Source organism: Budorcas taxicolor, chromosome 6 (assembly GCF_023091745.1).
Source record: "Budorcas taxicolor isolate Tak-1 chromosome 6, Takin1.1, whole genome shotgun sequence".
In the NCBI taxonomy this organism is placed as follows: domain Eukaryota; kingdom Metazoa; phylum Chordata; class Mammalia; order Artiodactyla; family Bovidae; genus Budorcas; species Budorcas taxicolor.
The window spans coordinates 116,769,400-116,792,844 of record NC_068915.1 but is presented as its reverse complement, the minus strand read 5'-3'; the positions used below and the strand labels follow the sequence as shown (position 1 = coordinate 116,792,844).

At 63.2% G+C, this 23,445-nt stretch overlaps 1 protein-coding gene across 1 annotated transcript; it reads left to right on the top strand.

Moving 5' to 3' along the window:
* The first annotated feature begins 372 nt into the window (after positions 1-372).
* Positions 373-23,244, top strand: UVSSA (UV stimulated scaffold protein A). The gene is made up of 13 exons (XM_052641969.1): positions 373-808; positions 1,808-2,138; positions 2,768-2,888; positions 3,697-3,993; positions 4,727-4,839; positions 5,072-5,200; positions 11,343-11,448; positions 16,396-16,540; positions 16,871-16,996; positions 17,564-17,747; positions 18,091-18,202; positions 20,580-20,754; positions 21,658-23,244. The coding sequence occupies exons 1-13, from the start codon at positions 711-713 to the stop codon at positions 21,749-21,751; spliced, it is 2,031 nt and encodes a 676-aa protein (XP_052497929.1). The 5' UTR covers positions 373-710; the 3' UTR covers positions 21,752-23,244.
* The last annotated feature ends 201 nt before the right edge of the window (positions 23,245-23,445 follow it).

Genomic DNA, 23,445 nt, shown 5'->3' with positions numbered 1-23,445 from the left:
CGCCCTCTTCGGTCCGGCCGCGCCGCGGACTGCAGGGCCGGGGCTCGTCGGCCCTGACCGGCCCGAGGGCGGCGGGGCGCTGGGGCTCTGCCCCGGAGGGCGGGCCCGCCCCGGCGGCCCAGCATCGGCGACGGCAGACGTTACTGCTGGTGGGAGACGCGGCGGAGCGCCGGGCGTCCTCGCCGCCCCCGACGCCGGCCCTCCCCCTGCGGCGCGGGCGCCCCGGCCCCCTCCATACCCGCCTCAGGCGGCTGCCCGCGAGCAGGTCGAGTTGCAGCAACTCGCCCTGCGGGTCTAGAGGCCACCCTGTGGCTTTCGGAGGGATGGTCGAGCTGGCGAGGGAAGAGGTGCGCCTGCAGTCCTGCGGGAAAGCTAGCTTGAGTGTAATTCAGCCGTTGTGGTCCTTGCCTTCCCGCCGAGCGTGACTGCGTGCTCCGTGGCTCTCGGATTGTAGACCTGCAGAGCACCGGTCTGTTGTTGCCCTTTTCCTAAGTACCATCAAAAATGTCTTGTTGACCCGGCCCGGAATCTCGCCTTGAATTGTTTCAGTGTCAGGGGGTCATGTCACAGAGGCCAGGTCGCAAGGACCCCCTCAGCGTTGTGCCGATACCCTGTGCCTGACACAGTGGAACCCAGCGACATCTAATAAAACCCAGAGCTGTGAAATACTAGGTGGTCGTTTAGCGTCTCTGCGTTTCCTGTTTCTAGATATGGATCAGAAACTTTCAGAGTTGGTCGAAGAGCTCACAACTTCAGGAGAGCCCCAATTGAACCCCGAGAAAATGAAGCAACTGAAGAAAATTTGCAAGTATGTCTTAAGGCTCTGTCTCAGCAAGTCTGTGCCAACCCTAGGAGAATGTGGGGCTACCCTGGGGTCAGCTCCCCTGCTGGGGAAGAACCAGCAAAGGAACACCCCCCCAGGACATCTCCCCAGGGCCCTGCAGTGCTCGGTCCTGTTCTGGGGCAGCAGTTCGAGGCAGGGGTGTGCAGCGTTAGGAAGAACAGGTCTGTTCAGTTCTCTGTGTGGGTGCCTAACGTTGAGCGCACGTGTACGATTGAAGGGTTACTCAGTGTTGGAACACGTGTGGGAGGAAGGTTAGAGGTCACACGGGTGGACTCTTGCGTTGGGGGGTAGGTCCTGTCTTTGGACACCGCTCTTACCTAAGAGCCTCTCAGGCACCAGCAGCAGAAACGAGGAACTCTGCTGGTGATCCTTGCCATACGTTCACAGAATAGAACTTACATGATCGTTTCAGTGACAAGAATTTACACTTTGGTTAAAAACGGTGACTCAGGTCAGGCTTTGTTGCATTCCCCGAAAACCCCCAAAGAGCAGGGCATGCAGGGTGGGGAGGGTGAGTGTAGCTGGGAAGAGGAACGAGAGAGGGGTTGCGGTGTGCACGCCTCCCGGGGTAGCTCCCAGAAGGCCACAGAGCTTTCCGGGGGGCTGGGGGTGGTCTCCCCTTGGGGTGGGGTCTCTGCACCACTGCTAGCTGGGTGGGCCAAGAGTCCTTCAGGCTCCCAGGCACCCGGCTGTGGATGGGTGGTCAGCCCCCGAATGAATGACAGCGCCTGGCTGGGTCCCGTGAAACCATGCGCCCTGACCCTGAGCTTCACAGCGTTTTCTTGTGTCAGGGAATGTTTTTTTCTGTTTGTCTTCATGAAAGTAGTTAAAAGCTCGCTTTGTGGGCTATCCAGCAATAGGCAGGGGCCAGGGTTGGCACGTGGGCAGTGCTCGTCTGCCCCGGGGGAAGGGCAAATGGCTCTGGAAGTGCCCGCGTCCCTGCCACTACGGCTGTGTCTCCAGGTCTTCAGAAGAGCAGCTTGGCCACGCCTACCACCTGCTGATGGCCCAGCTGAGCCAGGAGCACGCAGAGATCCGCCTGTCCGCCTTCCAGGTCCTGGTCCAGCTCTTCGCCAGGTCTCACCAGTTCAGAACACTGGTCATTTCCAACTTCCAGGAGTTCCTGGAGCTCACGCTGGGTACTGACCATGAGCGGCCCCTGCCGCCCCCCAGGGAGGTGGCACAGAGGCTGAGGCAAGCGGCCACCCGGGCCGTCCATGGCTGGAATGAGAAGTACGGTGCGGCCTATAAGAAGCTGGCCCTGGGCTTCCACTTCCTAAAGCACAGCAAACAGGTGGGCAGGCCTTGCTCTGCACCACCGGCCCGTGCGGTCTGGGCAGGGGGTGGCCTGGAGCCGGAGGAGCAGCTGTGAGGGAAGGGCCTCAGCTCGTCCCCGCGTGTAGGTGGGGCTGAGCCTTTGGCCCTGATTTCCACAAGGTGAACAGGAGCGTGAGAGCCATCTGCTCAGACACAGCTCTTTTCTCTGCCAGGCTCTGCGCTTGGGCCCAGCCAGTCTGGGTGGACGACACCTGCTAGGACCGGTTACTGCCCCTCCCTCCCCACCCACTCCAGGCCTGTGGCTGCTGCCCTTCCCGCTGCCCCCTGGGGTCCGCTCGAGCGTCCTCAGGCCTCTGGGTCTGGCCAGCAGCCTCCCTTCCCACTGCGGCATGTGTGTGACTAGAAGCCTTTTTACCTGACTTGACTAGGAGACGCCGATGGCTGTGTTCATGCTGGGGGTTTAGTGTTCCCGCTGAGTGTGTTGCCGTGCACGTTAAAGCAGCACGCGTGAGCCTGAGGCCACAGCGCTTCGGCCTGTAGCTCCTGAGCAGAGCTGTGCTGCTGCGCCTGCTGTCAGGCCTGGTTGCAGCTCACATTTTGTTAGATTTTTTGTAGCTGGACCTGACCTTTACCTAACCTTCTCAGGTAGACTTCCAGGATGTGGACGCTCGGACTCTGGCAGAAAGAAGGCGAGCAGAAGAGAGACAGAAGCACTTGGACAGAATCTACAAGGAGAGGTCCCAGTGGGCAGCGCGGGAGATGGAAGGTGAGCCGTGGGGAGTGGGGCACCACCCCGAGCCAGCCTGCTGCTCCTTCCCAGGCAGAGCTCAGGTCCTTGCCCAGCACTGCGCCCCTGTCACAGGGCCTGCTCTGGGAGTGTGGTGGGGGCGGGGGGTGAGGAGGAGGCTGGAGGTCATCTGGCCCCGTAGCCGCAGGAAGACCTAGATCCCCGGGCACCTGGCACCCTGCAAGGGACTGCCAGGGCCATGGGCCTAGGGGTCGCGCTGGAGGAGGCGCCGGCTGAGGCTCGCTGGGGGTTTGGGGGCAGGTGGGTAGACAGGGTGGACAGAGCTGGTTCAAGTCGAGGGTGGGGGAGGGCCCCTGCAGGCCGCCCACCCTCTCCTGCGCGCCCCGGCGGCCACGCTGCAGACGCGCGTCCCATGGTGGCCTGAGCGTCGCCGTCCATCTGACCCTGACACCCCTCAACTGCAGTCTTGCCAGTCTGCTCCCCAAATCTCTGTGCCCGCCCTCCCTGTGGGCGGCACCCAGGGTGGGAGCAGCTTGAAGGGCGGCAGGTCGAAGGCCCTTCCAGAAGCCTGGCCTTGGGAAGGCCACAGAGCTGGGAGATTCCGCGGGCAGCCACAGCCAGAGTGGGCTGGTGGGGCGGAGCTGAGCTGGAGTGCCGTCCAGGCAGGCTCTCGCCAGGCATGGCTGAGGGTGTCGCCCCGAACGTCCCGGAGTCGTCTCCGGAGCAGGGCACCCGCCGGCCTGTGGGGGAGGGGGCGGGGCGCGCTCTGTCCCCTCCCGGACGCCACTCCCGCTGGGGTCCATCGAGCCGCGTCCCGTTCTCCCAGAGATGTCCGCGGAGATCCGGGGCTGCCTCACCGAGCTGGAGAGCTGCTTCCGACTGCTGCTGCCCTTCGACCTCGACCCGGTCCCCGGGTCCACCTGGTGCCCCGTGCCCGAGAAGGGTGACGGGGACGAGGAACAGCCCTGTTGCAGCAAGAGCCTCCCTGCCTACTCAGGCCGCCCGGGAGCCGCGGGCGCGGGAGGGCCACCCTCGGAGGAGGAGGACAGCGACCCAGAGGGGTTCGTGCGGCACCACGGGCTGGGCTCCCGGCAGTACACGCTGGACGTGGAGCTGTCCTCAGGTAGGGCTGCCCCCACGCCAGGCCGCCTCGGCCACAGGCCCTGGGACACTTCCGGTGCTCCGGCCTCTGGGCTGTGAGGTGAGCATGGGAAGGCACTCTGGCGTGTAGGGCACAGGGTGCCAGTCCTCTCTGACGTGCAGGGTGCTCCATGGGCCAGAGGGCAGCTGGGAGGAGGAATCGAGAGAAACCGTTTTTTTTTGCCATGTTTGTGACAACATGAGCCGTGCCCACGCTGGCGCCGTGGGTTCCTGCATTCCAGCTTCCGTGGGTGAGGGGCACTGACTGTCTGTCCCACCCCACCTAGCTCGGGCCCCTCAGGTGGGGTGAGGCTGAGGCTGGAGGCCACCCAGCCTCTGCAGCCACAGTGAGACCTTCTGCCCTGCAAGGAAGCACCAAGGCCTCAACACAGGGGTCACACTGGAGGGGGTGCTGGCTGAGGCTTGCTGGGGTGGCAGAGCTCACAGGGAGGACCCTGGGCTGAGGGGCGGGTGGGGCCTCCATCCTGAGGGCAGTGTGGCCGTCGGGGGCGGGGGGCGTCCCCTGACTTCATGGCCTGGAGAGGGCCGTTGGGGTTAGGCTAAACCTGCTGTGGCAAAAGCCACAAGACAGAGTCTCCTTGGCTGGCAGGTTTGGGTGCCAGATGATGAATGGCTGGCGGGTGGTCCAGTCTGGGATACCCCGTGACCTGCCTGGGTGGCAGTCCCTCCGTTGACCGTTCATGCATTTGCTGCAGACAGCCTGAGGGTGCGTGAGAGCGAGGACAACTCGGCCGTCATCCGTGCGGCCCAGGATGCGCTCAGGCTCATCCAGAACAAGCTCCTGCCGGCTGCATGCTCCTGGGTCCAGGTGTGTTCCTGGATGCGGGCTGGCCCCTGGGTCTGGGCGTGCTCCCGGCTCTGGGCGTGCTCCCGGCTCTGGGTGGGCTCTGGGGTCTGGGCGTGCTCCCGGCTCTGGGCGTGCGCCGGGGTCCGGGCAGGCGCCTGGGTCCGGATGGGCCGCGTGGGCTGACAGCGGGCGCAGGGCTGGCCCTAGGGGAGAGTGAGTGCCTGGCCTAGGAGGTGCTGTCCTGTCCTCGCAGCTGTTCACCCGCGCGGGGACACACGGTGGGCGCTTGGAGGGTGCCATCCACCTGAAGACCGAGCTGGAAGCGGCGTTGAAGAGGTCCCGGGAGCTGGACATCGTGCCGGAGGAGGGCCGTAGCGGGGAGGTGAGTGCCCCCAGCTGGCTGTGAGGATAGCCAGGGGCCATCCCCCATCCGAGCTCAGCCCTGCGGGTCTTAGTGTCTCCTCTCCGGGAGCAGACTCGTCTGAGTGCCTGAGACCGTGGCCAGGCCCTGCCCGCAGGCGGCGGGGCTGGGCCAGGGTTCGGGCAGGAGGCCACGGAGGCGACGGGGGCGCTGGGTTGAGGGGAGCCACAGCTGCAGGGTGTGTGTGAGTGTGTTGGGGGAGGGGATCTGCAGCTGACTGCCTTAGTGATTAGAAGGGAGCTCTGCCACCTGGAGGAGACGCGGTGGGTGTGGGGTGACGGGCCCCGCCCCTCCCGTTTTTCTAGGGGTCCCGGGGTGGGCAGGCGCCGTTCTTTGATGAGGACAAGGTCAGGTTTAGGACCCCGGACTTAGAATGGAGAGCGGCCGGCGCCCGGAGCCTGGCCGCACCCTCGTCCTTGCCGGTGGGCCGAGCTCAGGCCGCCCTCCGCTTCCGCCCCGCGCTGCGCGGCCCTCGGGGGCCGGCAGGGGGCGCCCTCGCCCTTCTCCTGCGGCGGGCGGGCGCGCGGACCCGGTCACGGGCTGCTCCGGAGGCCGCCTCTTTACAGGGCTTTGCTGAGTACACAGCTCAGTGAGAAGTCAGTCAGTTCTGGGGGTTGTGACCTCGATGCTTCTTTCACAGTGAGAGAGGGTGCCTTCTGGGCACAGGAGAGCAGTTGGTCCTGTGTGTGCGTCCCTGTCTCTGAGCCTCAGCAGAGCCTGGGTGCGGTGTCGGGGCGGGGTCAGGCCCGAGAGCGGCCCGTGCTGTGGGGATTGGGGGTCAGCCCCGTGCGCCCCTTCATGGCCGGCTCAGCCTGGCCCATCTTATGCAAAGGCCATCTCTCGGTTGCTGTGCTGGTGGGGCTGGGTGACCCGCCCCGGTAGCTCCTAGGTTTCCTGGGCTGGAGGCAGCCAGGGCTTTGGGGAGATCCATGAGGGGGCCCCAGCAGCATGCCTGCTCCTTGTAGCCCGGGACCACCCTGCCCTGCAGGACTCTAGGCCCAGGACCGGCAGCAGAGCCTTCCGGGTGTCCTGCCGCGGCTCCCTTGAGGGCCGCTCGGAGAGGCCAGCTGCAGGGAGCCAGCCCTGAGTGGCCCCTGGGCCTGACCCAGCTTGAGCGTCAGCAGGTCACTGGCCACAGCCGGGCAGCCCCAAGGCCTGGGAGGCATGTGGTCAGGTCAGAGGGGGCCCTCTCCAGAGAGGAGACTGAGGATGCAAGGGGTGTTCGGGGGGTCCAGTCGGGCCAGGGGACGTGGGGTCTGCGTGGTGGCTTCAGCAGGAGGAAGCGGGGCTGCCCTGTCTTCTCCTCTAAGCCCCAACTTAGAGGCTTGAAGCCCTTGAGCACGTGCTTGTCGGTTCTCCGGGCCACAGACCTGCGGATGGAGTGACTGGGCGTGCAGCTGAGAGGCAGCGCCTGCTCAGGCAGCCCGCCTCCCAGAACGGCCCCACTGCGGTGTCTGCGCGGCTCTGCGCGGCCGCGGTGACGACACACAGACCGGCGTCTTCGCCTGGTCGTCTTCCCGTGAGACGGCTGCAGCTTCGGTCTCTGCCTGGTGTCTCCACTAGCAGGCTGAGCTGGGAGTGTGCAGTTCAGTGCTTGGGACCCTAACACCGCGGGAGACGAGCAGGCCTGAGGTCCTGCTGCTCCCACTGTGGAGGCGCCGTGTGTGCGGCACCTCTGCCCCACCGCCTGGCTGGGCTCTCTGGCCAGGCTCCCCGCTTTAGCCTGTGTTGCCGTGTTCTTTTCCTTTCGATGTAGGTGTTCTGTCTTTAAAGAGGATTTAAGCCGGCTTAAATGTGTGTAACTTTTTGTTTTACGGTGTGTCTGAACCAGCTCCGTGTGGAAGCGGGTAGAGATCGGTCTTAGCTAGGTCGAGGTGGAGCATAGTTTGGTAAATTTAGTTTCCAGCCCTGTTGCTGGAGAACAGGCCCAGTAATCGTGGCTGCTACACCTGTCATGCTGGTAAAATCCTTGGAAACTTTTAAATTGCCTGTTGTTTAATTATGTAGCTATGATCATCACTTACTTTGTATTGTATGATTCATAAAATATTAATCCCCTCCCCCCCAGTAAGACAGAAAGTAATGATTCTCTGCATCAGTCTGTGCAGACTCTCTGCAGAGCAGGTGCTTTCTCAGCCCCGGGCTCCTCGCTGCAGCCGCTGGAGCGCCCCCACAATGCTCCCCTTCTCCTGTTGCCAGTCTGCCGGCAGCCTCGGGTTTAACCCCCACACGCTCCCACTCGTTGCAAGGGCGCAGATCCCGCGTGACTTCTGTTAGTGGCCGGGTGTGCTGGGCTCTTGCGGCTGTGCTGGGCTGGATGCCGCTCGGTGCCGGCTTCCTGAGCGGAGAGCCTCGGGGTGAAGTACTGACCGTGCCGCGGCCCCAGGGAGGCAGGGAGCTGAATCAGCTGCCGTGAGGGGCTTGTGCCTGGCCGGGTCAGGGAACCTTCCTGGGGACTGCTCTCTCCATCACTCTCGCGCCAAAGGCCGCTGTGCAGGGGCGGCAGCTGGGGCAGGGGCTGCCCGTGTTCTCGCGAGGACTGGGAGCACGTTGGCTGCTATGGGGGCAGCCCCCCGCCCCCGCAGGCCCTGGGCCATCCCTGCCCTCCAGCCCAGCTCCCCAGCGCCCTCCAGGGTGGCTGCTGTCTCCTGAATACTTCCACAGGCGGTTTCCTTAACCCCAGAGTCAGCCCTGTGAGGTCGGCTCCATCCCTAACCCTGCTTTACAGGTGGGAAGGCTGAGTCTGGGGGAGTTGCACGGATCTCCTTGTTCAGGCCAAATGCATGGTGAGCACGCGATCTCGCCCAGAGGCTGGGCTGGGTGAGGCCAGCCAGCCCGCATCAGGCCCCAGGTGGGGTCCCAGGAGCACGGGCTGCCCGTCTGGACGCAGGACAGGCTCAGGAACCTGTCGCCTCTGCCTGGAAACGGTGGCCTGGCACCTGGTGGGCCTGACGGGGCGGTGGCAGCCTCGCACACCCCGGCTGGCTGGCCTCAGTGCTGGAGCGGCCGGGGCTGGTGGCTCCAGACCCCTCCATGTAGGAGGGCGGCAGCGCCCCGCGCCCACTCGAGGCTTGTGGCGGTCACCACCCGCCCGCAGCAGGCCCACACCTGCCAAGGTGCGTCCAGGCAGCGGAGATGCGCGTGAGATATTGGCCTAGCTGGGCAATTTGCACGCGGTCCAGGGAGGGCATTAGCATATAAATAGCAGCTGTGATGACGACCCTCACAGCTGAGCACGGTTAATTTTTGGTTTATAAGATAGAATGGGCTTTAAGTGCGCTGCCATCAAGCTGAGGAGACAGATGCAGCTTGGCGCTCACTTGTCTGACGGGGCCTTACATCTTTTTTTTTTTTAAAGGGAAACATACACGCGTAAAACTGAACAAAAGTGATTTCTTGGGTGAAAAGTAATGGCAGTGGCGCCCCAAGTTAATTAGATCGCACAGAATGTGTTTAATGGTCCAGCTCTATCGTGGGCAGGCCTTGGGCGGGCAGGTCTGGGAGGTGGCCCTTCCCATCCTTCTCGAGTAATTAGCAGCCCGCTACCCTACTTCTGTAATCGGATTATGTCGTATATTTTAGCACTTTCATTGCTTGTTTAATTATGATTTCAGAGCCTCATTTTTCTAAATCCTTTTAACTGGGTGAGAATCAATTTGTGTGGAATGAGAGGAAGGCCTGGGGCATCCTCTGCCTCCCTGGGGCCCTGAGGGTTCAGTCCCGGGGCCTGGGCATCAGCCGCAGGGCCTGGCCTGCCTGCCTGGCCCAGGACTGGACCTGGCAGGGGAGGTGCACCTCTGGGCCCCTGGGCGAGGGCGGGCTGCTTTCTCAAGCGTGTCTGATGGTCTCTCTTCACAACGGGGAAGCTCAACTCCCAGCAAACTGCTCTTGAGGACCGTCAGCGAGTCTGACCCTGCTGTGCAGGCCTCCTGCCTCACCTGATGCTCGCAGGCTGTGACGTCCCCCAGGACCCTCAGGGGTCTCCGTGCCCCTGCTCTGCCCCCAGCCGCCTCCCACCCATGCCCAGTGTAACTTCTGACTTGATCTGTGACCTTTAACCTCAAGAGGAGGTTGCCACTATGGCGCCTGGGAGCCCTGGGCTGGCCCCTCAAGTGCAGGTAGACACTTTCCGTGGGCCTGGGTGTCCCCAGCCAAGCGCTCCTCTAAGGATGGGAGAGGACTGCCTGGCTTGGGTGATGGGGGGTTCCCTTCCGCTGCCCTCCAGGGATGGGGTGACCCGGGGCTCAGCACCTCAGAGCCCCGCGCAGCCCAGAGAGCTAGACCTCCCTCGAAGTGGGACCCGTCTCCCCGGGGGCCTGGTTCGCGGGTCACCCAAGCCCCCGAGGTATTTGGGACGTAAGGGTGGCAGCGACCCCCGCAGCAGCTCTTGCGGGAGGTCGCTGGCACCGCCCTGCAGAGCTGTGCGCCAGGGTCTGGGGCCTGAGGAGGCCGCCCTGCAGGCCTGCGGGCCTCACGCGCATCTAAGCCCAGGGCTCCCGGGCTTAGTCACAGGGATACACAGTTTTGCCTGGGGAGAGAGAGGGTATAATTCCTAATAGTTAACTAAGCATCCAAATGTTTTTTAGGAAATGAAAATTTAATAAAAGCCCCGGGTGGAATTCAAGGGTGTGCGCGATAAGCATAGTCTCTTATGAAAAGGAGCTCCGTGTTTAAGGTCTGGCGCGGGTGTTGGGCGCTGCAGCACGCACTCCACATCTACCTTTTGGAAAATTAAAACACATAAATTCTGTTTAGTGTTTGATACGCACGGCACTAGCCGGGACCGTAATGCCCGAAAACCTTGGGCTGCTTTCCACCTTTCATAAATTCCTGGGTAGATTCTATACAAAAATAATTTTCAGGTCCGCGGCTCATTGTTATTCAAACGTGATTGATCGTCGTCATTTGCTCGGCTCTGGAGTTAAGTGCCCCTGTCATTTCCAAAGAGTATAATTGGGACGTTTCACAGGTCAGCGGTGGAGACAGGCTTCCCTTTTGATCAGTGTTAGACTGATAACAAAAATTACAGTTTCCAATGATTAATGTCTCCGTGCCTCCCAGACGCGCGCTGCGGCTTGCACCCAAGCTGAGCATTTGCATCTGATTAGGCCTCCCAGCAGCTCCTCAGCCTCTGGGTCCTGGGCAGCTGTGGCCTGGCTGGCCGCCTGCCCTGGGGTCGGCGGGCCGGCCCCTGTCTGTCTGCCCCGGGCAGCCGTGTGCCCCAGGGCCTGGCTGTCGGGATGGACCCTGGAGGGGAGGGTGAGAGTCCAGTGGGCATCAGCCCGGCCACGGTCTCTGAACATTTTCTACAGTTGGGCCTGGGGCTGCAGGCCCTCAGACTCCGGGGTGTTTCCGGGCGGCACTGGCCGTGCAGCCCAGCTCCCAGGCACATCCGAGCGGCGCCCTCTCGGGAAGAACGGGCCCCACGCCCCGTCGTAGGGATGCGGGGGTTGAGAATGTGAGGGGAGGGGCTCTCCCTGAGAGGCGCAGGCTGCTGAGCCCTGGTTCAGGCTGCATGTGGCCCCAGCGCGTGGCGGGAGTCCAAGGCCGCCTCCAAGCTGTTTTCCGGAGGAGCCCCCGCCCCGTGCAGTGAGCCCCCCCCAGGGTCCCTGCCACTCCGGCCCGGCTGGGTGCCGCCAGGGAGGGTGCTGCGGGGGAGTGGATGTTGGGGCACTGGACTCGGGGTGGGGGTGGGTGGGGGGATCCAGGCTCGGAGAGCAGCAGGGAGGGCTGCCCCGTCCAGGGGAGGCTTTCTCTTCAGTGGCCTTGTAACAAGCCGCTCTCGAGGATGGAACGTTCTGGAAGTGCCGTGGTCACAGCCGCAGCGCTGGACACCTGGGGGCGGTGCTTCTGGTCTGGCCGGAGCTGGGTGGAGGGCCAGGACCTCGGGCCCGTGGGGCTCCCTGGGCCGCAGCGTGCCCGTCTGTGGGTCTCAGCGGGCCAGCCAGTGGAGGCGCATGTGGGCTGCTGCAGTTTAGGGAACGAGGTGGACTGTGAATGGGGCCACGTGGTACACGCTGAGCCCCATCCTGGAGGCAGTCCACAGAAGCGAGGCTGGGGCTCTGCCTGTGGCTGTCACTCACAGCTTGGGGTTTTTCCCCAGATGGCAGCCCCCGGGGACGAGGATGAAGACGAGGACGACTTTGTGGAGGTCCCGGAGAAGGAGGGCTACGAGGCCTGTGTCCCCGAGCACCTGCGGCCTGAGTGCGGTGAGCAGCGGCATGGGCCCGGGAGGGGGGCCCTCAGGACGCGGCCCCTGAGGGCGGGCTTGGGTCCAGCCTGGGCCCGCAGAGCAGGGGGCCGGCCACGGGGTGCCCAGTCTGTGCCACGTCGTCCTGGGGTCTCAGCCGCCCCACTGGGTGCCCCTGCGGAGCCACTTCCATTGGAAACCGTGATTCTCCCCACGAGGTCAGGCACCTGCTGACGCAGGCCTCCCTGAGTCCTGGTCCCGTCGGTGGGGTCGCGGCTCAGCCTCTGGTCCAGGAGCCCCAGGGTCCCTCGGGAAGGCGCTGCTGCCCCCTGCCTTTGCCGGAGTTTCTCTCCAAACACCTCCAGGAGCCGCATGTGCACAGAGCACCTTGTGTGCAGAGGGAGCGAGTGAAGCCTGCGCCACGTGGGGCTTGTGTGGGGAGTGAGCAAGCTGTCGACTCGAGGTTTGAGTTGGCATGCGAGCTAAAAGTGAGTTTGTCCAGGAGTTAGGTGCTCAGGCAGTTGAGGTGTGGATGTGACCAGGGTGTCCCCCACCTGCTGTTCGAGGCCCCCCCGTCCGCTGCCTTGAGGCCCTCCCTGGGTGCCCGAGGGTGCAGCTGCTGCCCACCCCAGCCCTCTAGCCCCCGCCGCACCCTCATGCTGACCTCGCTGGCCACGCCGTCCCAGCGCAGGTCTCCTCTGAGCCCTGGGCCGTCTCTGGGGCCCTGCCTCCTGACGTGCCCCTCCAGGTGCCTGGTCTGGGTCCGCCACCTGCAGGCCTCACCCCGTGCCCAGGAGGCGGCAGGGGCGGGCGCTGGAGCCCTGAGGGGCCCGGCCCATCTCTGCAGTCCGCCTTGGCCGCCTCCCTCAAGGGGGTGCTCGGTCTCCAGGCACCAGTGTAGGTGACCACCCCCGGGTGCTGCCAGCTCCCGCTTGTCCTCACGGCGGCAGGTGCACGGAGTGTGGCCGCGCTGCTCCCCAGGGGTTTGTGGGCCGGGCGCCTGGGGCCCCCTGCAGGAGGGGCCACTGTGCCCCAGGACAGGCCTCTTGACAGCGGGCGGCAGGAGATCCCTTGCTCCTCAAGGGGTCCAGGGCTGGGTCTGCACCATGGACCCTGGTGCTGCAGGGGCAGCGCAGGAAGTGCTGGGCGCCAGTTCATGATGCCCGTTGATCGTCGTCACTGGTTTTCAATTAAAGGCGATGACTCTGCAGTAGATTCGTCTAAACCCGTAGCTGGGGAGACAGCGCCTGTTTCTTTCTCATTCCTTCCTCTGAATTTTCACTGAGGGGCTTTTATCTTCTCCTTAATCCTACCATTTCTGTCAGGACATAATCTCTTTCTCAAATTTACATTTTAATTACAAGGCCAGCTGAACTAGGTAAAATCAATAGTGTCAGGCTTGAGCCCAGCTCTGCGCTCAGCCCCCGCCTCCCATTTCCTGCCATCGATCCCACCGCCCCGCCTGCTGCAGCGCAAATAGGTGCTACTTGGCTACTTCAAACAAAAAAGGGATTTAGACGTTTGTTGTGATTTTTCTTAAGAGCCGTTGCGGGAGTGAATTTGAGCTGAGGTCCGGGCCTGGGTCTGATGCCCCAGTCGGCAGGTGGGGCCTGCGGCCGCCGGGCTCCCCCTCGGTGTTCTCCCCAACAGCACCATTCCCAGGGCCGTGGACTCACCTGCTTTTTGGATTTTTACTTGAAAGTATGTCATGGAGATTGATTTTCTACAACAGTGTGAGAATGGGAGTGTTTTTTAGTGCCCTGTTTACCCTGTTTCAACACGCTTACTCATCTTTTTAATGGTTTAAAACAACAAATCAATGAAAAGTATATTTCATTCTTGTAACTCTTAGGAGTTCTCACATCGATTGTTGGGCAGTGATTGTATCCATCTTCGTAAGTGCCACTGCGGCCACTTATCGGCCTGCCTCCCCACGTGTGCGCATGGCTGTGCGTCTGTACCAGCTGGGAGTGCGGCATTGCCAGTATCCCGGGTGGGTCGCCTGGAAGGCCTCATCCCTGGACCTGGGGTTTGCTGGTGGCAGAGCCTGGTCCCAGCCTGCCTTCCGAGTGTGCTCAGAGCTGGGGGCTGCCGGTGACCCACGCGGAGCTGCCGTACTGAGGACTGGCTCTGCCCCGGGTCCTCTGCTCTCAGCCACAGGCACTCGAGAAGCAGGGGTGAACCCCATGCTCAGTCTGTGTGTGAGCTTGGAGGGCGTCTGGAGCAGGAAGGGCGGGTGAGTCTCATGAAAGACTTGGAGAAAACGTTTTCAGGTTTGTGGGCATCGTGGGGCTTCTGCAAAAGCACCAGACAGCATTGGGTGGGTGTGAGGCTGTATGCAGACTCCAGGCTCTGTGCGTACAGGGAGGCCGCATGCAGACTCCAGGCTCTGTGTGTACAGGGAGGGCACGTGCAGACACCAGGCTCTGTGTGCAGGGAGGCCGTGTGCAGACTCCAGGCTCTGTGTGCAGGGAGGCCACGTGCAGACTCCAGGCTCTGTGTGCAGGGAGGCCGCGTGCAGACTCCAGGCTCTGTGTGTGCAGGGAGCCTGTGTGCATACTCCAGGCTCTGTGCACACAGGGAGGCCACGTGCAGACTCCAGGCTCTGTGCGCACAGGGAGGCCGCGTGCAGACTCCAGGCTCTGTGTGCAGGGAGGCCGCGTGCAGACTCCAGGCTCTGTGTGCAGGGAGGCCCCATGCAGACTCCAGGCTCTGTGTGTGCAGGGAGCCTGTGTGCATACTCCAGGCTCTGTGCACACAGGGAGGCCACGTGCAGACTCCAGGCTCTGTGCACACAGGGAGGCCACTTGCAGACTCCAGGCTCTGTGCACACAGGGAGGCCGTGTGCAGACTCCAGGCTCTGTGCACACAGGGAGGCCGTGTGAAGACTCCAGGCTCTGTGTGCACAGGGAGGCCGCGTGCAGACTCCAGGCTCTGTGTGCAGGGAGGCCGCATGCAGACTCCAGGCTCTGTGTGTGCAGGGAGCCTGCGTGCAGATTCCAGGCTCTGTGTGCAGGGAGGCCACGTGCAGACTCCAGGCTCTGTGTTCAGGGAGGCCGCGTGCAGACTCCAGGCTCTGTGTGTACAGGGAGGCCGCGTGCAGACTCCAGGCTCTGTGTGCAGGGAGGCCGCGTGCAGACTCCAGGCTCTGTGCACACAGGGAGGCCGTGTGCAGTCTCCAGGCTCTGTGCACATAGGGAGGCCGCGTGCAGACTCCAGGCTCTGTGTTCAGGGAGCCTGTGTGCAGACTCCAGGCTGTGTGTGCAGGGAGGCCGCGTGCAGACTCCAGGCTCTGTGTGCAGGGAGCCTGCGTGCAGACTCCAGGCTCTGTGTGCAGGGAGGCCGCGTGCAGACTCCAGGCTCTGTGTGTACAGGGAGGCCGCGTGCAGACTCCAGGCTCTGTGTGTGCAGGGAGGCCGCGTGCAGACTCCAGGCTCTGTGTGCAGGGAGCCTGCGTGCAGACTCCAGGTCTGTGTGCAGGGAGCCTGCATGCAGACTCCAGGCTCTGTGTGTGCAGGGAGCCTGCGTGCAGACTCCTGGCTCTGTGCACACAGGGAGGCCGCGTGCAGACTCCAGGCTCTGTGTGTACAGGGAGGCCGCGTGCAGACTCCAGGCTCTGTGTGCAGGGAGCCTGCGTGCAGACTCCAGGTCTGTGTGCAGGGAGCCTGCATGCAGACTCCAGGCTCTGTGTGTGCAGGGAGCCTGCGTGCAGACTCCAGGCTCTGTGTGTGCAGGGAGCCTGCGTGCAGACTCCTGGCTCTGTGCACACAGGGAGGCCGCGTGCAGACTCCTGGCTCTGTGCACACAGGGAGGCCGCGTGCAGACTCCGGGCTGCATCGTTTTTTGCTTTGTCTCTCGCTTCTCTGAGTGAGTCCCTGCACACAGATGGAAGGATGGAGGTGCCGTCCGGAGGCCAGGCACAGGGCGTGGTGGGCTGTCCTGTGTTGATGTCCTCTAGCTCTGCTCTCCAGCAGCCCTGTGGCCCCTGGAGCTGCCCACTTGGCCGTCCTGTCAGTTTTTTCTGTTCCTGGGAAGGATTTCTTGGATGGGAGGTCCTCGGTACCTGCCATAGAAGCCGCGACCTTGACACCTAGCGGAGCTGGTTGAAAAAGTCTTAAGTTTGAACATCATCCCTCAGACCTCATACTCAGCTGCTCATGGTGCCCATGGATGTTCACGGCTTTTGGAGGAAAGCTGCTCAGACCTTTTTCTTCCCCTCTGATGTTTCTAACTGCTCTCCTGAGTGATTTGCCTGTTCTTTCTCTGTCTTTTTGCCCTCAGGAAACCCCTCGGTTTCCTTCTGATTCCAGGAAGCCTGGACTCTCTTTCCCCTATTCCAGTCATTTCCTCTCCTTCTGGGGTCAGGTGATGAGGACGTGGGCACGCGTCACGCCTCCATGCACGGAGAGCTGTCTGCACGTGTGTGTGGCCGCGTCCTGTGTCGCATCCCTGCCGGGGGCCGTCCTCCCCAGGCTGCTCAGATCCCCTCTTGTCTTCTGCTGCGTCTCCAGCCCCTCTTCAGTTCCCGTATCCTGGGTGCGTTGGTCGCTGTTCTTCAGGCTGTGCGGAGGAAAGCTCAGAGAGAGGGCGGGGCCCTCGGGGTGGAGCGCCTCTGGGTCCTGATGGCTCCGCCCCCTGCCTCCCGGGACGCTGGCCCTGTGCCCAGCTGGGCAGGGCTGGCAGGGGTCAGGGACAGCCTGGACACCGGCACCAGTGGGCAGGGGTCCTGGTGAATGGGGTCCAGGGGCGTCAGAGACACGGCCTCCACTGCTCTGGGCACTCGGCGCAAACGCCTGGCCCACAGAGGTCGGTGTCTGGTGGCTTCGGCAATGAGTAGCCAGCCATGGGCCTGGGCCGGCCGGACAGGTGCGCTCACGGGCTGTGCCGTCACTGGGGGCGGGGCGCCCTGCAGGGCTCCGTGCAGGATCCGGGGTGGCAACCGAGAGCAGACATCTCTGTGTTCCAGGGCTGGAGGAAGGTCTGGCCACACCAGGCTCGCAGGCGAGGAAGAGGCCTGGGAGTGACATGGAGGCCTGCGACCCCACCTCTGCGGCCGCCCAACTGCACCGGCTCCGACCCCACGGGTCCCCAGCCTCGCCCCCGAGCCCCAGGTGACGCCCAGGCAGCCCCACGTGTGCAGGGCGGGTGCCTACCGCATTTGCCTGGGGTGGGGACCTGGGGCCCTGAGTCCTCACTGCTGGCGTGCAGGCTAGGTCCGCCCCGAGGAAAGGCTCGAGGCTTCGGGGCGAGAGGGACAGACATCGGGGCACCCTGAGGCCCGCGTGAGGAGCGCGGTGTGAGGCTGGCTCCCCTGGTCCAGGCCTGAGGTGTAGGGGTCAGGGGTCAGGGCCCAGGGGTGTCCCCAGGACCTGGGGGGCGGGAGAGGCGGGTGGCCGGGGCGGCCCCGGGCTCCCCATCCCTGAGCGCTGCTCACCCTCCAGGGCTCCGCTGGCCCCGGAGCAGGCTGCACGGCGGGCGGCAGAGCAGGCCCGGGCGCCTGTCGTCCCCTTCGGGGTGGACCTGTGCACCTGGGGCCAGGAGGAGCCGACGGCCGGCAAGATCCTCAAGTGAGTGAGGGTACTGCACTCCACCCTGTGGGCAGTGGACACAGCTCTTAGTGCCCTGCCCACTGAGGCCAGTGGGCCTTGGAAGCCCCAGGGCTGGGTGGTGGTCCGGCCCTGCCCAGAGGCCTGTGGGCTTTTTGAATCTCCCTGTGGCCCCCTGAGGGGCCTCCCCTGTCCCCGCCCTGATGGTGGAGCATCGAGAGGTATGAGGGCCTTGGCCCGGCCCAGCCCAGCCCACACTCCCAGCTCTGCCCCAGGCCCACGTCACCATCTCCTGTTCTCTGCCTGGGCTCCTGTGGGCCGGGCCCAGGACTTTACAAGGAGCTTCCTGGACACCGCTGCGTTGCTGCGCCACCCGCACTGTATCTGCAGACCTGAAGGGTGGGGACGTGGGGTCTGTGTCTTGTTAACGCCCATCAATGAGCCCCACCCAGGTCCAGGCCACACTGGGGTGTCAGGCCACTGGGCTGTGCCTGGCGTACCCCTGCCATGCGCGGCATCTCCGCTTGCCCTGGGTGCACTCGCAGGCCCACCCTCGCTCTGGGCGCTGAGAGGTGGGTCTGTGTGCAGGTGTGACTCGGAGCACCGCTTCTGGAAGCCCTGCGAAGTGGACGCCGAGGTGGACAGCGCCAGCGTCTCCGAGGCCCTGCGGAGCCGCTGCATCACCTTCGCAGGGCAGTTCGAGCCTGTGCAGCACCGCTGCCGCGCCCTGCGGCCCGACGGCCAGCTCTGCGCGCGTCAGGACCGCCTGAAGGTGGGGCTGGCCCGGGGGGCCCATGGCGGACGAGGCAGGGCTGGGCTCCAGCCTGCTGGCACCAGGACCCCCCCGGGTGGGCACAGGGCTGGGCCACTCCACCTCAGTCTCTGCGTCGCCGCCTGTGTGGTCCTGAGCCCGCTCTGTGCTGGGCCCGGGGTCCATGGAGGCAGGTTGACCACAGGCTGCCCTCCCTGCCTGTCTCCGTCACGCTGCACCCGAGGGCCTTGCCTTGTGTGGCGTGTGTTGGAGGGTGGCGAGGTGTGGGCCGGCCCTCCTCAGAGCCGTCGGTGCGGTGGCCGGCAGCCTGTGCTGCATCAGAACTGCTCCATTCTCCTCACAGTGCCCTTTCCACGGGAAGATCATCCCGAGAGACGACGCGGGACGGCCCCTCCACGCGGAGGACAGGGCCAGGGAGCAGAGGCAGCAGCTGCAGAGGCCAGCGGCGCGCCCAGGTGGGTCTGGGGGACGGGGGCGGGCCTGGGGTAAGGAAGCCCTGCGCCCAGTGGCCTCCAGGCCAGCCCGTGGCGCCTGCGGGGGTCAGCTGCCACCTCCAGGACAGTGGTGACCGTAGCTCAGGAGCCGCGGCCAGGATGTGCAGCCCTCAGCGCTGGCGGGACCCTCAGCTTCAGCTTCCATCCCGGCCACAGTTTCACACGGCTCCTGATGGCTGGCATGGGTACACACACGGCTGGAAACCGCTTTCTCATTATCTGTTGGGGTTCTGGGTTTTTAGGCCCATGTTTAAGCATGTGAGGGAACAACGTGAGGCAGGTGAATGGCTGAGGCCTGGGGCTGCCAGCTCTTGTCTGCTTGCTCACCTGCTGCCTGGCCAGCCCGTGCACACGGGGCTGTGGGGTGCGTGTGGTGTGCAGCGTGTGTGGACCGTGTGTGGTGTGCGAGCAGAAGGCCAAGGTCCTGCCTGTGGTCCCAGGCGGTCCTGCCAGGCCTCTGAGCGTGGCGCGCTGTCTGGGGTACCTCCTCGCGGTCCCCGTCTTTGGCCCATAGACCAGTTTCATGCAAAATGGACAAGGGACTGGAGCCGCTGAGGCGCTGTTCTGCACCCTTCACGGAGCTCAGATGCTCCGCGCGAGCCGGTCCTGCATTCTGGCATGGGCTGGCTGCTGCCTGGCTCCCAGAGGCTCCTGAGCCGCAAGCAGGGTGGGGACCCACAGAAGCGGCCCCCTGCCAGGGCAGCCCCAGGTTCTCTCGGGGTAGGGCGGGGGCCTGCCCTGTGTCAGAATCCTATGGTTTGTCAACCTGGGTTGAGGTCTGGAGGCCCCCACTCTTGACAAAGGCATGGGCTCAGGCACAGGACCCCCTGAGGCGGAGGGTGGCTGTGTCCTCGGGGCAGTGCTGGCTTCCTGCAGGTCCCAGCCAGACCACGTGTCGCTTTAGCAGGTCCTTCCTTCATCAGGGGAGATCGGTGTTGGATTTCAGCCTCACAGCAGGGTCAGCCCCTGGGCCTTGGGCCTGGAGGGTGGCAGGGAGGGGCCTGACCCACTAATCCAGGGGCCGCGGCCTCCCCTGGTGGCCTGCACTCAGGAGCAAATTAAGTGCCTATTTTTTGTGTCAGCCCTGAAGAGTATCAGGTTCTGCAGCCCTCGGTGACTTGTTAACAACAGGTACCGGGCCGGGGCCGCGGCCAGCGCTGGCCAGTCAGATGTGAAATAGCGTCTCTTTACTAACTGCAGTATCGATCCCGCCTCCCTCGCACGCGGGCAGCTTTCTTTTCCCCAGCGCTCACCTCGGTGACAATGCGTGTGGGGCTCCGGGGCCCGTCAGCACGCAGGACGGCCCGCTGCTGGCTTCTATTGATTTTCTTCAAAGGCTTTTAAATTGCTCCTTCATTTTCCTGAGATGCTCATTCCACCTCTACTGGGTGCCGGCGTTTTTCCGTTGTGTTTAAACAATTGCTCTATTCACTGGGTTCCTAAACTGTGACGCCTTCTCATTACTGGGAGATAAACTGTTTGGACAGTTTTCCTTAATCTCAGATTAATCGTTCCTGTATCTGGATTGTGCAGCCCCATATCCCTTCACTTCAGAAATCAACTTGGGGAGGCCGTGCCATCTCCGAATCTGGGTGCCTGGCCACCCCCCCACTGGACGTGGCCTACTCACTGCCGGCCCCTCTGCCAGCTCGGGCTGCTCACTGTTGGGGTCTGGGGTGTCTGGCACCCTTCTGCCAGCCGGGGCCAGGGTCCATAGGTCTGGACACTGGCGGGGGCTCTGCTGGATGGACGCTGAATTTCAGGGACCTCCGCACAGCCCCGTCCCACCCCTCCCCTGGGAGAGAAGGAGGTTGAGGCGAGTGGACCTTGAGGCCTCTGCCCGTGGGTTGGGAGCTCTTTTCCCAGATTTGGACTGTTAACGCTTTCCATTCTGGCAAGTGGGCACACGGATGTGGCCTCTGGTGCAGCCGGGACAGGTGAGGCTGGGCCGGGGCTGGGGGACGTCTGTTTCCCTTTGGACCACCCGCTCCTGCTGTCCTGAGGGGGCTGGGTGAGCTGACACCCTCCTCGCAGGGGCCTGGGGCCAAGTTAGCTTCAGGCCAGTCAGGAGGCGCAGCGGGCAGCTCCCTTGGCCGCGGCTGGCCTGCGCCCACCCTCCGGCAGGGACAGGCCGAGGGCCCCGCTGGGGGCTGAATGGCCACAGCGCACCCGGAGGCTGACACAGCCGCTTGCCTGTGGCCTTGTCCCCTGGCCGCCAGACTTGGTTGCCTTCCTGCTTAGGGGCTCCATGGGGATCCCCCCACTTAACGCACCATGGAGGGGTCGGGCCTTGGTGAAGTTCGTGCGGGTGTTTTCTGAAATCTCAGTCTGTCTGCAGACTGGCAGGATCCCGAGTTCCTGAGGGACGTGGAGGCGGCCACCGGGGTAGATCTGGGCTCATCCAGGCCTGGCAGGAAAGGCAAGGGCAAGCGGCGGAAGCACCCGGGCCTCACTGACCTCAAGCGGCAGGCTGACACGGCACGCGCGCGCATCGCCAAGAAAGTCTTCGCTAAGTAAGTGCTCCTCACGGTGTCCCGTTCTCTGCCCCGGGTGCTGGGATGCCAGCGGAGGGGCTGCCCGCCCAGCGCCTCTCTGTCCATCCCGCTTCTGTGGTGGCCAGAGGCACTGCCCAGTGCCAGTGCCCAGGGAAGGCGCAGGGATGCCCGCCTGGTCAGCACCCAGGCTTCGGGGTGGGGCCGTCCTCAGGCCGGACGCTGGGACAGTGCTCTGCTTGCTGCACCGGCCAGGGGACATGCTCCCAGCGAGCACCGAGTCTGGGAGCCCAGAGGGCCGCTTCCTGAGCGCTCGCAGAGCCCCTGTGCTGTGGGCACGAGAGCAGCTGCGTCTGGGGTGTCATGACCCCGGGCTCTGGGCTCGTGGCTGGTTCCCTGTGGCTCGGCCGGCGTGGAGGGCAGGGTGGGTGCTGACGCCAGGAGGAGTGTGGCCTGGGTCACCCTCCCTGTGCTCCCTGAGCGGGCTGCCTGCAGTGAGCCGCGTGGCCTGCAGCACGCTGTGTGGGAGGCCACGCCTCCCCCCAGGCAGAGCCGCCTGTCACAGTGTGTCTGCTCTGGGTGGGGCTCCGTGCGCAGCCAGGCAGGAGGAATCTGGGCTGAGGGGACCAGGCGTGTTCTGCTGCCTCTGCCCACCTGGCTACTGGGCGGACCGTGCTCTGATGGGTGAGTTTGGGGTCTGGAGGCCGCCTTTGGAGCTCAGTGAGCAGTGGGAGACTTGCCAGGCCTGGCCAAGGTGGTCTTGGAGGCAGAGCCCCTCGCCGCGGCGCCCTTCTGCAGGGGCCTCCCAAGCGGCCCAAGTACAGCAGCCAGCCCAGCACTGGGGTCCCCGTCCCGCCGGGCTGCAGTCAGGGGCCCGGGGCCTGGCCAGCCTCCCTGGTCACGGCTCCCTGTGCTTCCCCGCAGGGCAGCCGTGCAGAGGGTGGTCACCGCCATGAACCAGATGGACCAGAAGAAGCACGAGAAGTTTGCAAACCAGTTTAACTACGCCCTGAACTAGAGGGCCAGGCCCGTGCGCAGGGTCCCCGTGCCGTCCGCGCCTCCTCTTCCAGGGCCCGGCATGCACTGTTAAGCCAAGTGTCCCAGAGGCGTGGACGTTCCTGCGGCGGGGACCTCGGCCAGCACTTAGGGCCCACCCGCCTGGTTGCCTGGGGTGGATGCGGCAGCCTGGCCACCAGGGGGCGTCTTGCACTGCCTGGGCGTTTTGTGACGTGGCTCAGGGTTGCTCAACGCCCGGGACGAGTACAGCCCTGCCCTGCCCCAGCCTTCTCCGCTCCTCTCCGGGTCCGCCTGCTGGGCGCTGCCTGTGCGTGGCGCCACCGCCCCACCAGCCTTCTCCACGCAGCGCGGCGCCCTGAAGGCCATCCCCCTGGTGCTGTCAGTGCGCCCTCCTCAGTCCAGACGGCGCTCCGCTGTGTGAGCAGACCAGGCTTACCCTGCATCGGACACGTGGGTGGTTTGCACTTCGGGATTACGGATACTGTTATGACCGTTTGTGTGCAAGTTTTGCATGGGCGTATATTTTCATTCCTTTGGGGTTTATGCCTAGAAATGAAATGGATGGGTTGTGTAGTACCTCTGTGTTTAACTTACTGATGAATTGCTGAAATGTTTTCCGAAGCAGCCGCACCCCTTAGGTCCGCGCCCAGGCGCTCGTTTTCTCCGTGTTCTTGCCACGCTTGTCATTGCTCTCTGTGATTCTAGCCATCGGAGTGGGTGTGAAGTGGCATCTCACTGTGGTTTGACTTGCACTTTCCGAGTGATGAATGATGGTGAGCGCCTTGTTGTTCAGTTGCTGAGTCTTGCCCGACTCTGTGACCCCAGGGACCGCATCGCGCCAGGCCTCCCTGTCCGCCACCATCTCCTGGAGTTCGCCCAGACTCATGTCCAGCGAGTCACGATGCCACGCGACCACCTGTGTTGAGCATCTTTTCGTGCTTATTGGTCATCGTTTATCCTCTTTGGAGAAACATTGAGATCTTCTGCCCATTCTCAGCTGAGTTGCTGTTTTGAGTTATAAAAGCTCTTGGTGTACGCTGGATACTAGGCCCTTATGGGATTTGCGATTATTTCCCCCGTTCTGTGTCCTCATTCTCTTACAGTTTCTCTGGGACACAGAAGCTGTGAGTTTTGATATCCTATGTGTCTGTCTTTCATTTTGTCCCTTGTGCTTTTCATGTCGTATCTAAGCAGCGGTTGCCTAATCCCAGGTCATGAACATCATTCATGTTTCCTTCCAGGAGCTTTATGATCTTGCTCTTAAACTCAGGCCTCTGCTGTGGATCTGCCGTCTTGAGTTCATTTCTGTCTGTGCATCATTTGTGTGGATATCCGGTTGTCTCAGCATCGTTTATCGAAAAGATGTTCATTCTCCCATTGAATTGTCTTGGCACCTTTACTGACTGTAAGTTGACACTAAACCCCTAAATTTGTTTCTGGAGGCTCCCTTCTGTTTCCTGACCTTGTGTTGCTACTACGCAGTCTTGCCTGATGTAGCCTTGTGGGGAGTTTTGAAAGCCTCCAACTTTGTTCTTTTTAAACATTGTTTTCGCCATTCTGGTCTTTTACACTTCCAAATAAGTTTTAGGGTGAGCTTGTCAATTTCTGCCAAAAAATAAAAAGGTGTCTGAGATTTTACGGATTGTGTTGACTCTTATGCGAGGATTTTCTTCAACAGTAAATACTTCGGGATCC

Coding starts and splice junctions, on each gene's coding strand:
- UVSSA (XM_052641969.1), top strand. CDS start 711: ATGGATCAGAAACTTTCAGAGTTGGTCGAAGAGCTCACAACTTCAGGA. Junction 11,449..16,395: donor GCACCTGCGGCCTGAGTGCG/GTGAGCAGCGGC, acceptor TCTGTGTTCCAG/GGCTGGAGGAAGGTCTGGCC. Junction 18,203..20,579: donor GAGGCCAGCGGCGCGCCCAG/GTGGGTCTGGGG, acceptor GTCTGTCTGCAG/ACTGGCAGGATCCCGAGTTC.